Below are 17,254 nucleotides of genomic sequence, written 5' to 3'. Positions count from 1 at the left end.
AGTCTTATAACAGCAGAGTAAAAGCTGTCCCTGAGCCTGCTGGTACGTGCTTTTAGGCTTTTGTATCTTCATCCCAATGGGAGGGAGAAGAAGAGATAATGTCCGGGTTTGGGTGGAGTCTTTGATTATGCTGTCTGCTTCAGTCCGTGGAGGGGGCGGCTGGTTTCCCTTTGTGCTGTGTCCATGACTCTCTGCAGTTTCCTGTGGTCTCACGCACAGCAGTTGTCATACTAAGCCATGATGCATCCAGATAAGATGTTTAATGAAAATTGGTGAGAGTTGCTGGATCCTTGCTGAATTTCTGTAACTTCTTGAGGAAGTAGAGGGGTTGGTGAGCTTTCTTGGCCGAGGCGTACAGGTGGTTGGACTAGGATGGGCTATTGTCGATGTTGACTCCTGCGAACTTGTCCCTCTCTCTTTCTCTCGCCCTGCACAGGCCGCTCTCCACCACGTGTCCTCCAGCCTGGAGGGTGGGAAGGTCTGGGACGAGGAGCCCTTCACCCACGGCACCAGCGCTGCTCCATGATTGGTCAACCAGAGGCACAGTACAAGTGGGGTGAGTCCTTTCCCGTCTGTTCCCATTCCTTCCTGTAAACCCCATACTGCCCGCCCCTCCTATCCCTCTCCTTGCCTCTTCCTCTGTGTTGTCTGAGACTGCCATCACCCACCCACTTCCAACCCTACATATCTCTGGTACCCCTGGGTGATGGGGACCAACTGGTCAGTGTCCACAGTGTCACTGGGCTCAATGCGCTGGGAGGTCTTGTTACTGCGCTGCACCTCTAAATAAAAATAAATCTGCCGTCTCCTGTTTATCTTCTGTGATCTTCGTGAAGGTGATGGCTGGGTGGAGGGGTGGTGGCCCACTCCAGCTCCTGGTTTACGTTTTCAGGGTCAATGGCGGTGGCTGCTCGATCGCTAACCTCCTTCCCAAAATCCCAAGGAAGCAAGGACAGACTGCACTGGCGTCCATTGACCCTGCACACATAAGCCAGGAGCTGGAGTAGGCCACTCGCTCCTCCACCCAGCGCTGACCTTCACGAAGATCACTGGAGACGGCAGATTTATTTTTATTTAGAGATGCAGTGCAGTAACAAGACCTTCTGGCCCAATGAGCCCACACTGCCTTATTACACCATGTGATCAATTAACCTATCAACCAATACATCTTTGGAATGTGGGAGGAAACCCACGCAATGCTTACAGACAGCAGTGGAAATTGTACCTGGGTCGCTGACGTTGCGCTAATTGCTACACTGCCATGCAGTCCATCTCCTCTCCAGATGTGAGAACAGGCCCTCTGGAGGAACTTGGGGGTGGAGAGACAGATCGGACAGGTAACGTTTTGGGCCAGTCAGGTGAAGGGTCTCCACCAGAACCTTTGGTATTCCAAGTTTCTGCATGATCCCACTGTCAGCACCTCCCTATCTGCCCCCGACCTCTCAACCCCCACCCCCAACCCCCAACTCACCCAGAATCTGTTCACCTCACCCTTGAAGACATTCACAGGCACTGCTTCCAGGTGCTTGAGAAGGTGAGTTCCAAACATTTCCCACCACCTGGGAGGAAAAGAAAATACCATGTGTCTCTGTGTTGGTTGGCTGACCATTAATTTTTAACCAGTGACTCTGGCATCAAGAATACTTGGAAACCTCCTCTCCATATTGACCTCTCACATTTTATATGTCTCTGTGAAGAGCCCTCCCATATCATATATACATATAAATATATTTTTAAAAAAAATATATATAAAAATAGTACTTTCCTATGTTCCTATCTCTCCTGGGACCTCTTAGTGACCACACTTCCATTCAGGTTGAAGAACACCCATCCCAGGAACAGGCCCTTCAGCCCAAAATGCATGTGCTGATCACAATGCCAAAATAAAATAAATCTTTTCTGCCTGTGCACGATCCCTATGCCTATATTTCCTGCATATTTGTGTGTCTATCTAAAAAAATGCCACTGTAATATCTGGTTCCACCCATCGCAGCCCATTCCAGAAAACAAAACCTGCCTCTCCCATCTCCATCAAACATTACCATTCTCACCTTAAAGCATGTCCTCTAGTTTTAGATATTTCTACCCTGGGAAATAAAGAGATTCTAAATGTCTATCCTTATCTATGCCTCTCATAATTTTGTAAACTTCCCTCAACCTCCAACACTTCAGAGAAAACGACCCAAGTTTGTCCAACTTCTCGTAGAACACAGCACATTATAGCACAGTACAGGCCCATCAGTCCACAGTGTTGTGCCAACCTTTTAACCTACTCCAAGTTCAATCTAACCGTCTGTTCTACTTGGCTCATAGTTCTTCATTTCTCAAGCCCTTTAATCCCAGCAGCATCATGATGAACCCTTTCCAAAGCCTCCACATCGTCCTGTAATGAGGCTAGACAATGCTCCAAGTGTAACCAAACCAAAGCTTTCAGAAGCTGTAATATGACTGCCTAGCTTTTATACAGAGTGCCCCTAGCAATGAAGGTATACATGCCATACACCTTCTTTACTATCCACTTAAGACATAGGAGGAGAATTAAGACATTCGGCTCATCGAGAATGCTCCACTATTCAATTATGGCTGATTTATTTTCTCTCTCAACCCATTTTCCCCAGAACCTTTGACTCTCTTACTAACCAGGACCTATCAACCTCCATTTTAAATATACCACTGATTTGTCCTCGACAGCCACCTGTGCCAATGAATTCTACAGATTCACCATCCTCTGACAAAAGATATTCCTGAGGAAGATATGGATTTGGACCTCAAGATCTATCTGTGCAGCAATGCTGTTAAGTGTCCTGCCATTATCTGTATACTTTCCATTTATATTTCATCTTCCACATGCATTACCTCACACTTGCCTGGAGTAAATGCCATCTGCCATTTCTCTGCCCGTATCTGTAACATCTATATTCTTCTGTATCCTGCAATGACCTTCCTCACTGTCCACAACTCTACCAATCATTTCATCATCTGCAGAATTACTAGCCCACTCATCCACATTTTCATCCCTGTAGAACACTACTGGTCTAGGACCTCCAGCCAGCATAACAGAATTCCAACACTGGCCTCCTTATATACTTTCGTGGTCACACCTGGAAAGAACCCCAGCAGATTGTCAAACATGACTTCTCTCTCCCAAATCCAGGTTGACTCTACTCTCCTCAGTATTAGTTATCTTAATGCTTATTACATATTCTTGGAAATTCCCCACTAACTCTGGATATTTCCACATCTGGATGGGATGCACTGGTTATGGACACAGCTGGAGGGGATATATCAAATGCACTCACACCTTGATGAACGAACTTATAGCAAATGCCTGCGATACTGCTGCAAGCAAGTTTTCTTTTTGTACCTGTACCTTGTGCACATTACAATGACTTGACTTGTCCATACTTGGTATATGCAAAGTTGCGTGATATGGCCTAGGTATCTGCACAGCTGGAGGAGTTGCCATCTATGTGAGTGTGTTGCAGGGAGGGCATGGTTGGAGAGGCTGACAGGAGGTTACAGTGCCCGTCCAGGTACCCAGAAAGCATCCCCAAGGCCCCCTCACAGTCATAGAGTTATATAGCACTATACAGGCCTTTCAGCCCAATATGTCCATGCTGCCTCCCTGAGTTGTCCCAAATTACCAACATTTGGCTCGTGTCATAACTGGACCAAACCATTCTAACCTAATGTAATTTGGTCAAATCTAAACCTTTCCTACCCATGTACCTATCTAGATGTATATAAAACATTGTAATTGTAGCCACATCTACAGCTTCCTGTGATAGCTCACTACCACCCTCTGGGTGAAAATGTTTCCCTCCAGGTCCCTTTTAAATAAGTTCTCTCTCATTTTAGACCTACTACCTCTGGTTTTAGACCCCATCTCCTACCCTGGGGGAAACTGATGTGACTATCCACCTTATCTCTCGTGATTTTATAAACTTCTATATGTCACATTCTTCACTCCAGTAAAAGCAATCTCCGCCTATCCATTCTCTCTTCCTGTCCTGGCAACATGCTTGTGAATCTTTCAAATTCCGGTTCATTAATTTATCACAAGCACATCGAAGCATACAGTGAAAAGCGTTATTTGTATTAGCAACTAACACAACCTAAGGATGTGCGGGGGTAGCCCAAAGGAGTCGCCACACATTCTGGCGCTAACATAGCACGTCCACAATGTTCAGCAGAACAACACAGAACAAAACGAGCAACAACATAACAACAAAGTAAGCTCCTTTCCTTCTTCCCTCTCACCTACCCAGACACCCACACGGATAGCCCTCCAACTCTGGGAGAGGCCTCTAAGGCTCCAGTGGTCTCGTGGATACTAACTTTGACTTCCCAGTGGACTTAAAACTCATAGGTTCAGGGCTTTGGCCATAGGGCTTCAGCCTCTGACCTTTGGGCTCCGATCTTCAGTATCGACCATAGAACTAGCTAATGACAAGACCCCGAACTCCAGGCCCTAAACTCTGGACTTGCCGACTCTGTCACGTGCCCGTGACAGGAATAAAGAACCAGTAGAGATGGAAAATACTTTGGAGTCCAGTATTGCTATTCACTAATAATATTTATTAGTAACTACGCAATACGGTAGTATAAATGTAGATAAATCAAACAGGTTAGCAATGATTATATATAAGTAAGTATATTGGTAAGTGTGGAAATATATGATACACCAAGCTTCTTCAAGTCTAGGGGTAAAAAGATACAGTTTTATGATGATGAGTAAAGTTCAGTTCAGTTCGTGGTATTGAGTTGAGTAGTGATGGAGAGAGAGAGAGGGAGAGATTTGAGTTTTCAGTTGAGCTGACACTGTTGATCTTCTCGTTGTCCTCCGAAATCCTTTAAAAAGTCACCGACTGTGACCACAACAAAGAGGACCGTTTTTCTGTGGTGGAGCTATCAACCCAGGCAAAGGTTGGACACATGGACAACTCCCCACCGGTCACTGCCTTTTTCTCACTGCAAGAGCCACTAGTCGATCTACCTGATCGATCCTCCAAAAACCCACATTTTCTGTGGGCACAGCAAAGCTCATTCAGTGTCCAAACCATGTGCCTGAGGTCTATATCATCTGACCACCTATTTATCTCACCGTACTGGGTACCAACTGTCATTCAAATAACTCCTCCTTCCTCTGTCTGTGTAAGTAATGCAAATGTCAAGGCAAATGTCCTTGGAAATATCAACACGCTGCTGAAAGATCATAACATCAATTGTCCATCACACAACGCTGCCCTCAGTCACCATAGCAACTTACAAGCTGCTCGGTGCCATCTCTCTCTCCAACTCAGCAGAAATCCAAAAGTTAGCCAGTTCTTACTCGTGCCTTAAAGTGACAGTGCAAAAGTTAGTCTTCGTCTGTGTGTCTCTGTCTCTGTCTGTCTGTCTCTCTCTCTCTCTCTCTCTCTCTCTCTCTCTCTTTCCAAAACAACATGTCGGTGTTAAATAACTCTCTCCCTTTTCAAAAGCACAGTTCATAGGGGTAATTCAGGACCCCGTCACAATTCTCTCTTCTATTTATCCATTATCCATTCTCTCTTCCTGTCCTGGCAACATGCTTGTGAATCTTTCAGGTTCCAGTTTATTAATTTATCACAAGCACATGGAAGCATACAGTGAAAAGCATTATTTGCATTAGCAACTAACACAACTTAAGGATGTGCGGGGGTAGCCCAAAGGAGTTGCCACACATTCTGGCGCTAACATAGCACGTCCACAATGCTCAGCAGAACATCACAGAACAAAACGAGCAACAAAATAACAACAAAATAAGCCCCTTTCCTTCTTCCCTCCCACTACCACATGGACAGCCCTCCAACTCTGGGGCTCCAGTGGTCTCATGGATATCAACTTTGACTTCCCAGTGGACTTAAGACTCATAGGTTCAGGGCTTTGGCCATAGGGCTTCAGCCTCTGACCTTTGGGCTCCGATCTTCAGTATCGACCATAGAACTAGCTAATGACAAGACCCCGAACTCCAGGCCCTAAACTCTGGACTTGCCGACTCTGTCACGTGCCCATGACAGGAATAAAGAACCAGTAGAGATGGAAAATACTTTGGAGTCCAGTATTGCTATTCACTAATAATATTTATTAGTAACTACGCAATACGGTAGTATAAATGTAGATAAATCAAACAGGTTAGCAATGATTATATATAAGTAAGTATATTGGTAAGTGTGGAAATATATGATACACCAAGCTTCTTCAAGTCTAGGGGTAAAAAGATACAGTTTTATGATGATGAGTAAAGTTCAGTCAGTTCGTGGTATTGAGTTGAGTAGTGATGGAGAGAGAGAGAGGGAGAGATTTGAGTTTTCAGTTGAGCTGACACTGTTGATCTTCTCGTTGTCCTCCGAAATCCTTTAAAAAGTCACCGACTGTGACCACAACAAAGAGGACCGTTTTTCTGTGGTGGAGCTATCAACCCAGGCAAAGGTTGGACACATGGACAACTCCCCACCGGTCACTGCCTTTTTCTCACTGCAAGAGCCACTAGTCGATCTACCTGATCGATCCTCCAAAAACCCACATTTTCTGTGGGCACAGCAAAGCTCATTCAGTGTCCAAACCATGTGCCTGAGGTCTATATCATCTGACCACCTATTTATCTCACCGTACTGGGTACCAACTGTCATTCAAATGACTCCTCCTTCCTCTGTCTGTGTAAGTAATGCAAATGTCAAGGCAAATGTCCTTGGAAATATCAACACGCTGCTGAAAGATCATAACATCAATTGTCCATCACACAACGCCGCCCTCAGTCACCATAGCAACTTACAAGCTGCTCGGTGCCATCTCTCTCTCCAACTCAGCAGAAATCCAAAAGTTAGCCAGTTCTTACTCGTGCCTTAAAGTGACAGTGCAAAAGTTAGTCTTCGTCTCTCTCTCTCTCTCTCTCTCTCTCTCTCTCTCTCTCTCTCTCTCTCTCTCTCTCTCTCTCTCTCTCTCTCTCTCTCTCTCTCTCTCTCTCTCTCTCTTTCCAAAACAACATGTTGGTGTTAAATAACTCTCTCCCTTTTCAAAAGCACAGTTCATAGGGGTAATTCAGGACCCCGTCACAATTCTCTCTTCTATTTATCCATTATCCATTCTCTCTTCCTGTCCTGGCAACATGCTTGTGAATCTTTCAGGTTCCAGTTTATTAATTTATCACAAGCACATGGAAGCATACAGTGAAAAGCATTATTTGTATTAGCAACTAACACAACCTAAGGATGTGCGGGGGTAGCCCAAAGGAGTTGCCACACATTCTGGCGCTAACATAGCACGTCCACAATGCTCAGCAGAACATCACAGAACAAAACGAGCAACAAAATAACAACAAAATAAGCCCCTTTCCTTCTTCCCTCCCACTACCACACGGACAGCCCTCCAACTCTGGAGCTCCAGTGGTCTCATGGATATCAACTTTGACTTCCCAGTGGACTTAAGACTCATAGGTTCAGGGCTTTGGCCATAGGGCTTCAGCCTCTGACCTTCGGGCTCTGATCGTCAGTATTGACCATAAGACTAGCTAATGACAAGGCCCCAAATTCCAGGCCTTGAACCCTGGACTTGCCGATTTGAATACCTAAGGGGTCACTGGCTCTCATGCCCCCTGCTCGATTGGATATTTGACCTAGTGAGACTTGTTTACCCAGGGCGGGGCATCCAATCCTCATTCCTTTTGGTCCTTGTCCACAACTGTTGCCAGCCCACCACCCACAGATGTGAACATCCATGTTGCTGCCTTTCCTGCACCTTCTCTAATGTAATTACAGTGTGGCAACCAAACCTGCACACAATACTCCAGATGCGATGTTACCTCCTCTATAGTCATCACCCAGGACATCTCAGGAAAGGAAGAGCCAGGTTCAGTGAATACTCCTTATCTTCTGACCAGCAACCAACACAGATGGGATAACTGGGGCACAGTATTCTCAGGCAACGTAATGGGTAGAGCTGCAGCTTCCCAACCCCAGAGACCCCGGGTTCTATCCCAACCTTCAGCGCTGACTGTGTGTGGAGACTGCATTCTCCCTGTGACAGCTCTGAGTTCCTGCCACATCCAAAAGTCATGAGGGTCAGTGGGTTAATTGGTCGCTGTACATTGTCCCTGATATGTAGGGAGAGGGGTACAGTCCTGAAGGTGTGGATGGGAAGGTGGGCAGAATAGATGAGGGAAGAGGGACATCCCTGTGAGTCAACATGGATTCAACAGGCCAAATGGCTTGTCCTATACACAATGGGGAGAGTTTTGCAACTGAGAAGCCTTTGAGTGTCATTCCTGTGGTCCAATCAGTAGCACTGAGAGGAAATAAGGGCAAGAATAAGCAAGAATAAGATCCTATATTTTGAAGGAAAACTTGATATTCCTGTATCAGTGATGCCAATTTGGTAATACCATATTTTATCAAGATGGTGCTGATGAAACATATCAATGTTTTGTGGGCAGCTGACAAAGCTTCTAAATATACTTCTTTTGAAATACTTTCATTGCATCTGCAGCGTGTAATTTCTATTTAAGTAACATACTTTCAAACTGTCTTCACGAACGAGCGATTTCATGATGTTCTGAAGGACTCAGTGGACTTAACTCTCAGGAATGCAGGTGCAGTAGCTTTAGCCGACAAAGGTTTATTGCCTTTGTTATTCTCGGTGCCGGATGTGGGAGGCCCTAGAGTCTCCAAGCCTCCCGGATGTCCACATCTGCACCAGGTGCACCGAGATGCAGCTCCTAAGGGACCGCGTTAGGGAACTGGAGCTGCAGCTCGATGGGAGAGTGAGGAGTTGATAGAGAGGAGTTACAGGCAGGTGGTCACACCGGGGCCACGGGAGGCAGACAAGTGGGTCACGGTTAGGAGGGGGAAAGGGAAGAGTCAGGTAATAGAGAGTACCCTGGTGGCTGTGCCCCTTGACAATAGGTACTCCTGTTTGAGTACTGTTGCGGGGGACAGCTTACCTGGGGGAAGCGACAGTGGCCGTGCCTCCGGCACAGAGTCCGGCCCTGTAGCTCAGAAGGGTAGGGAAAGGAAGAGGAGGGCAGTTGTAATAGGGGACTCGATAGTAAGGGGGTCAGATAGGCGATTCTGTGGACGCAGTCCAGAGACCCGGATGGTAGTTTGCCTCCCTGGTGCCAGGGTCCGGGATATTTCTGATCATGTCCAAGATATCCTGAAGTGGGAGGGTGAGGAGCCAGAGGTCGTAGTACATATAGGTACCAATGACATAGGTAGGAAAAGGGAAGAGGTCCTGAAAGGAGAAAATAGGGAGCTAGGAAGGGAGTTGAGAAAAAGGACCGCAAAGGTAGTAATCTTGGGATTACTGCCTGTGCCACGCGACAGTGAGAGTAGGAATGCAATGAGGTGGAGGATAAATGCGTGGCTGAGGGATTGGAGCAGGGGGCAGGGATTCAAGTTTTTGGATCATTGGGACCTCTTTTGGCGCAGGCGTGACCTGTACAAAAAGGACGGGTTACACTTGAATCCTAGGGGTATATGGGGTGTCAGGGAGGGGTAGCACCTCTGGTGGGGGAACATGTCGCGTCCTTTTCAGGGCGGTTAGTCCACCTTTGGTCCCCACCTGGCACTCAGCTCTCACCTGTGGCTCCCCGTAGCTGTTTGCATGCGACAGCGGCCACACCCCAGGCAACAGCTTCGACAAGCCGGCTAAACCAGTTGAGGGTAGCCGACGGGTCTCAAACCCTCGGTGAGATAGGGAGTTGTCTATCCCAGCATGTGAAGACAGACTCCGGCGGATTGAGCGGACGAGACCAGCGAAAGGTCCAACGGTCAAGAAGGCGGTCTCTGCAAGCGTCGTGGAACGTGTAGGGCAGGACAAGACACAGAAGACATCCTGGTCATCCACTGCACCTCGTCCCATCTCCAGCCATCTAGCCTCTGTCTTGCCACTGGATCCAGATGGGAATTGGGAAGAGAGAGTGAGGCTGACGCTGCGCAACTCTCCCTCACTGAAATCCAAATCACGTGCTAGTCTCGACACCATCATTATGGTGTCGAGGTCCTCTTCGACGTCACGATGGACGAACAACAACAACAAGGGGGACCAATATCCTGGCAGGGAGATTAGCGAAGGCTACTGAGGTGACTTTAAACTAGAATGGTTGGGGGGTGGGAATCAAATTAAAGAGGCTAGGTGACAGGAGATTAGTTCACAACAGGGGGATGGGAACCAGTGCAGAGAGACAGAGGGGTGTAAAATGAGGGTAGAAGCAAAACGTAGTAAGGTGAAAAGTAAAAGTGGCAGGCCGACAAATCCAGGGCAAGCATCAGAAAGGGCCACTTTTCAACATAATTGTATAAGGGCTAAGAGAGTTGTAAAAGCGAGCCTGAAGGCTTTGTGTGTCAATGCAAGGAGCATTCGTAACAAGGTGGATGAAATAAAAGTGCAGACTGTTATTAATGAATATAATATAGTTGGGATCTCAGAGACATGGCTCCAGGGTGACCAAGGATGGGAGCTCAACATTCAGAGATATTCAATATTCAGGAGGGATAGACATGAAAGAAAAGGAGGTGGGGTGGCGTTGCTGGTTAGAGAGGAGATTAACGCAATAGAAAGGAAGGACATAAGCCAGGAGGATGTGGAATCGATATGGGTAGAGTTGCATAACACTAATGGGCAAAAAACACTGGTGGGAGTTGTGTACAGGCCACCTAACAGTAGTAGTGAGGTAGGGGATGGTATTACACAGGAAATTAGAAATGTGTGCAATAAAGGAACAGCAGTTATAATGGGTGACTTCAATCTACATGTAGATTGGGTGAACCAAATTGGTAAGGGTGCTGAGGGAGAGGATTTCTTGGAATGTACGCGGGATGGTTTTTTGAATCAACATGTCGAGGAACCAACTAGACAGCAGGCTATTCTAGACTGGGTATTGAGCAATGAGGAAGGGTTAATTAGCAATTTTGTCATGAGAGGCCCCTTGGGTAAGAGTGACCATAATATGGTGGAATTCTTCATTAAGATGGAGAGTGACATAGTTAATTCAGAAACAAAGGTTCTGAACTTAAAGAGGGGTAACTTTGAAGGTATGAGACGTGAATTAGCTAAGATAGACTGGCAAATGACACTTAAAGGGTTGACGGTGGATATGCAATGGCAAGCATTTAAAGATCGCATGGATGAACTACAACAATTGTTCATCCCAGTTTGGCAAAAGAATAAATCAAGGAAGGTAGTGCACCCGTGGCTGACAAGGGAAATTAGGGATAGTATCAATTCCAAAGAAGAAGCATACAAATTAGCCAGAAAAAGTGGCTCACCTGAGGACTGGGAGAAATTCAGAGTTCAGCAGAGGAGGACAAAGGGCTTAATTAGGAAGGGGAAAAAAGATTATGAGAGAAAACTGGCAGTGAACATAAAAACTGACTGTAAAAGCTTTCATAGATATGTGAAAAGAAAAAGATTGGTTAAGACAAATGTAGGTCCCCTACAGACAGAAACAGGTGAATTGATTATGGGGAGCAAGGACATGGCAGACCAATTGAATTATTACTTTGGTTCTGTCTTCACTAAGGAGGACATAAATAATCTTCCGGAAATAGTAGGGGACAGAGGGTCCAGTGAGATGGAGGAACTGAGGGAAATACATGTTAGTAGAGAAGTGGTGTTAGGTAAATTGAAGGGATTAAAGGCAGATAAATCCCCAGGGCCAGATGGTCTGCATCCCAGAGTGCTTAAGGAAGTAGCCCAAGAAATAGTGGATGCATTAGTGATAATTTTTCAAAACTCTTTAGATTCTGGACTAGTTCCTGAGGATTGGAGGGTGGCTAATGTAACCCCACTTTTTAAAAAAGGAGGGAGAGAGAAACCAGGGAATTATAGACCGGTTAGCCTAACATCAGTGGTGGGGAAACTGCTAGAGTCAGTTATCAAAGATGTGATAACAGCACATTTGAAAAGCGGTGAAATTATCGGACGAAGTCAGCATGGATTTGTGAAAGGAAAATCATGTCTGGCGAACCTCAAAGAATTTTTTGAGGATGTAACTAGTAGAGTGGATAGGGGACAACCAGTGGATGTGGTATATTTGGATTTTCAAAAGGCTTTTGACAAGGTCCCACACAGGAGATTAGTGTGCAAACTTAAAGCACACGGTATTGGGGGTAAGGTATTGATGTGGATAGAGATGTTGGCAGGCAGGCAGCAAAGAGTGGGAATAAACGGGACCTTTTCAGAATGGCAGGCAGTGACTAGTGGGGTACCGCAAGGCTCAGTGCTGGGACCTCAGTTGTTTACAATATATATTAATGACTTGGATGAGGGAATTAAATGCAGCATCTCCAAGTTTGCGAATGACACGAAGCCGGGCGGCAGTATTAGCTGTGAGGAGGATGCTAAGAGGATGCAGGGTGACTTGGACAGGTTAGGTGAGTGGGCAAATTCATGGCAGATGCAATTTAATGTGGATAAATGTGAAGTTATCCACTTTGGTGGCAAGAACAGAAAAACAGATTATTATCTGAATGGTGGCCGATTAGGAAAAGGGGAGGTGCAACGAGAGCTGGGTGTCATTATACACTAGTCATTGAAAGTGGGCATGCAGGTACAGCAGGCGGTGAAAATGGTGAATGGTATGCTGGCATTTATAGCAAGAGGATTCAAGTACAGGAGCAGGGAGGTACTACTGCAGTTGTACAAGGCCTTGGTGAGACCACATCTGGAGTATTGTGTGCAGTTTTGGTCCCCTAATCTGAGGAAAGACAACCTTGCCATAGAGGGAGTACAAAGAAGGTTCACCAGATTGATTCCTGGGATGGCAGGACTTTCATATGATGAAAGACTGGATGAACTAGGCTTATACTCGTTGGAATTTAGAAGATTGAGGGGGGATCTGATTGAAACGTATAAAATCCTAAAGGGATTGGACAGGCTGGATGCAGGAAGATTGTTCCCGATGTTGGGGAAGTCCAGAACGAGGGGTCACAGTTTGAGGATAAAGGGGAAGCCTTTTAGGACCGAGATTAGGAAAAACTTCTTCACACAGAGAGTGGTGATTCTGTGGAATTCTCTGCCATAGGAAACAGTTGAGGCCAGTTCATTGGCTATATTTAAGAGGGAGTTAGATATGGCCCTTGTGGCTAAAGGGAGCGGGGGTATGGAGGAAAGGCTGGTACAGGGTTCTGAGTTGGATGATCAGCCAGGATCATACTGAATGGCGGTGCAGGCTCGAAGGGCCAAATGGCCTACTCCTGCACCTATTTTCTATGTTTCTATGTTTCTATGCCATGGCCAGAAGAGAAAGAAAAGGGGTGGATTACAAGTCAGACCAAAACAGCAGGGTGTAAATCTTTCTCCACCTAGTACCTTGTTAGCAAATGTACAGTCATTGAAGACAAGACTGAGGACCCAATTGCTGTATCAGAAGGAGCTGAGGTATTGCTGCATTCTGTGCTTCACGGAGACATGGCTCACCTCAGACATGGGGAAACATTGGAAAGACCGGAGGACTTCTCGATACACTGGATGGACTGAACTACCGATTCTAAAAAGGCAAAAGGTGAGGGGTCTGTGTTTCATGATAAAGTCTTTGTGGTGCTCAGACGCAGCAGACTTGTTGCACTTTTGTAGCCCAACCTGGCATAGCTAATGATTAAGTGCCAACCATTCTACTTACTGAGTGAGTTCTCTTCCACTATCCATATCTAATGATTAAGTGCCAACCATTCTACTTACTGAGTGAGTTCTCTTCCACTATTCTGATCAGTTTACAGACTGAAATGGCTGATATTAAGCCAGCACTTGAGGTATTGAGTACAGTGATTAGCAAACAAGAAACAGCATAACCTGATGCCTTTCAAATTATTATCAGAGACTTTAGTCATTCTTCTTTGAAGAAATCTGGGCTCAATTATCATCAACATATCATCTGCAGCATAAGGGGTCCCAACACACACAACAACTGTCTCTCCACAATTAGGACTGCTTACTGCTCCATCACTGGACCGCATTTCTAGACATCTGGTCATCTGGCTATCCTCCTTCTACCTGCATACAAGCAGAGACTAAAGAGCAAATCTCCAGAGATAAGGATAACAAAGAGGTGGCTGCAGGAGGCAGAGGAGGAGATGGTTTTGAGTTGTGGACTGGGCTGTGATCAAGGACTCATCAGAGGATCTGAATGAATATGCTACAGTAGTAACAGACTTTATAAAAACAGTCGTAGACAAGTGTGTCCCCACAACATCATTCGGGGTCTTCTGCATCAGAATGAACCATGAGATCCTTAATCTACTGACAGCCAGATTGGTGGTGTTCAGATCCACTGACCAAGTAAAATACAAGATGTCCAGGTATGACCTTCAGGAAAATTATCTCACATGCAAAGTGGCAATTCCAGACCAAAACTGAATTACTGAAGCATGCTTGGCAGCTGTGCCAGGGCTTGAATGCTATCACCTCTTACAAAGTGAAACCAAGTGACATTGGTGACTACGGGGTCTCAGTCCCAGATGAGCTCAAAACCTTAATGCTCATTTTGATCATCAAAACGTGAAGGCACCTTCACGAACCCCACAGCCCCTAATGACTCTGTGATTTCAGTCTCTCTGGCCGACATGAGAGCATCCTTCAAGGGGGTGAACCTGGCCAAGTACTGAAGGCCTGTGCTGATCAACTGACTGGATTGTTAACTGATAACTTTAACCTTTCATTTCCGCGGTCTGATGTACCCACCTGCTTCAAGCAGGCGTCAGTACTGGGGCTAAGAAGAACATGGTAATTTGCCTCAATGATTATCATCCAGTAGCACTTGCATCCACAGTGTTCAGTGCTTTGAGAGGTCGGTTTTGAAACATAAAAACTCCTGCCTGAGGTGTGACTTGGATACACTCCAATTTGCCTAAAATCATAACTGGTTAACCGTAAATGCCATTTAATTGGCTCTTCACTCAACCCTGGAACATCTGGACAACGAAGATGCATACATCAGGACACTCTTTATCAACTACAACTCGGCATTCAATACTGTCATTCCCTCAAAACTAATCAGTAAGCTCCCAGATCTGGCCTCAATACCTTCTTGTGCAACTCGATCCTCAATTTCCTGTCAGCTCAGATTGGCAATAACATCTCCTTCACAATCACCATCAACACAGGTGCACCACAGGCTGTGTGCTTAGTTCCCTGCTCTCCACACTTCATAATTATGACTGTGACTGTAATTATGACTGCTCCAATCCCATATTTAAGTTTGCTGATGACACCACTGTCATTGGCAGAATCAAAGGTGGTTATGAATCAGCATATAGGAGGGAGATTGAAAATCTGGCTGAGTGGTGCCACAATAACAACCTCTCACCCAGTCAGCAAGACCAAGGAGGTGGTTATTGACTACAGGATGAGGAAACTGGAGGTCCATGAGCCAATCCTTATCAGTGGAATCAGAGGTTGAGAGGGTCAGCAACTTTAAATTTCTGGCTCCAGTGTTCAAGTCCATTACAAAGATAGCTCAACAGTGCCTCAACTTTCTTAGAAGTTTGCAAAGATTTGGAATGTCACAGCAAACTTCTACTACAGATGTGCAGTGGAAAGTATATTGACTATTTGCATTATTGTCTGGTATGGAAACACCAAAACCCTCAAACAGAAAAGACTACAGAGAGTACTGGATACAGCTGAGTCCAGCATGGGTAAAGCTCTCCCCATCATTGAGCACATCTATATGGAGCACTGTCGTAGGAAAGCAGCATCCATGATCAAGAACCCCACTATCTATGCCATGCTCTCTTCTCACTTCTCTCATCAGGAAGGAGGTAAGGAGCCTCAAAATCTACACCATCAGGTTCAGGAACAGTTATTACCCGTCAGCCACTGGGCTCTTGAACCAGAGGGGATAACTTCACTCACCCCAACACTGAATTGTTCCCACATCCTTACTTTCAAGGATTCTTTATCTCGTGTTCTCAATACTTATTGCTTATTTATTTACATTATTTTGTTTGCTTTTTTTTGTTTCTTTGTATTTACAGTGAATGTCCACAAGAAAATGAATCTCGGGATTTTGTACGGTGATATATGTGTACTTCGAAAATAAATTTACTTTGACCTTTGAAAAATGATGAACTGGAACTCTAGAAAAACCACCCCAACCTCCTCCCAAACTTCCCCTTGCTGGGTAATCCCTGGTTGTGGATCCAGGCTGGGAGCAGTTTCACTAACATTAGTCACACTAGCACCTGAGGCATTTCAGCAGCCATATACACAGCTTCAGGAAATTGCCTCCAGTCCTTTCAAAGTCCAGGGCTCACAGTTGTGGAAAGCACTTCAGAAGATTTCCACAGACGTGGGCTTCAAAACAGAGAGCAGAGGATACAAAAGCCATGCTGAGCATTTGTAAAACTGTGCTCTGGTCTCAAATGGAACATGGAGGCTCCTAGTGGGCGCCTCACCCCAGGAACGAAACCAGGGCATTGGATAAGCTCTAGAGATATCCCTGACAGTAGGCACGAGAGATTCTGCAGATGCTGTTACCCTTGAGCAACACACACAAAATGCTGAAGGAACTCAGCAGGTTAAGCAGCATTGATGGAGGGAAATAAACAGTCGATGTTTCAGGCTGCAACACTTCATCAGGACTGGAAACTGTACAGATCGAAAAGGAGAAGGTCCTTGCTGTCTTGAGGAAAATTAAAGTGGATAAATCCCCGGGACCTGACAGGGTGTTCCCTCGGACCTTGAAGGAGACTAGTATTGAAATGCAGGGCCCTGGCTGAAATATTTAAAATGTCACTGTCTGCAGGTGAGGTGCCGGAGGATTGGAGAGTGGCTCATCTTGTTCCATTGTTTAAAAAAGGATCAAAAAGTAATCCGGGAAATTATAGGCCAGTAAGTTTAACGTTGGTAGTAGGTAAGTTATTGGAGGGAGTACTAAGAGACAGAATCTACAGGCATTTGGATAGACAGGGACTTATTAGGGAGAGTCAACATGGCTTTGTGCATGGTAGGTCACGTTTGACCAATCTATTGCAGTTTTTCGAGGAGGTTACCAGGAAAGTGGATGAAGGGAAGGCAGTGGATATTGTCTACATGGACTTCAGTAAGGCCTTTGACAAGGTCCTGCATGGGAGGTTAGTTAGGAAAATTCAGTCGCTAGGTATACATGAAGAGGTGGTAAATTGGATTAGACATTGGCTCAATGGAAGAAGCCAAAGAGTGGTAGTAGAGAATTGCTTCTCCGAGTGGAGGCCTGTGACTAGTGGTGTGCCACAGGGATCAGTGCTAGGTCCATTGTTAT

At 45.6% G+C, this 17,254-nt stretch overlaps 1 protein-coding gene across 1 annotated transcript in view; it reads left to right on the top strand.

Moving 5' to 3' along the window:
* Positions 1-17,254, top strand: part of LOC140198108 (ras/Rap GTPase-activating protein SynGAP-like) — a 582,056-nt gene that overhangs the window by 204,050 nt on the left and 360,752 nt on the right. Inside the window, exon 2 of the mRNA XM_072259023.1 lies at positions 437-556. Coding sequence (XP_072115124.1) covers positions 437-556 — 120 coding nt within the window. The remainder of the gene's footprint in view (positions 1-436; positions 557-17,254) is intronic.

This window comes from Mobula birostris, chromosome 5 (assembly GCF_030028105.1).
Source record: "Mobula birostris isolate sMobBir1 chromosome 5, sMobBir1.hap1, whole genome shotgun sequence".
Classification (NCBI taxonomy): domain Eukaryota; kingdom Metazoa; phylum Chordata; class Chondrichthyes; order Myliobatiformes; family Myliobatidae; genus Mobula; species Mobula birostris.
Note: the sequence above shows the minus strand (reverse complement) of the source record. Positions and strands in the feature narration are given on the sequence as shown.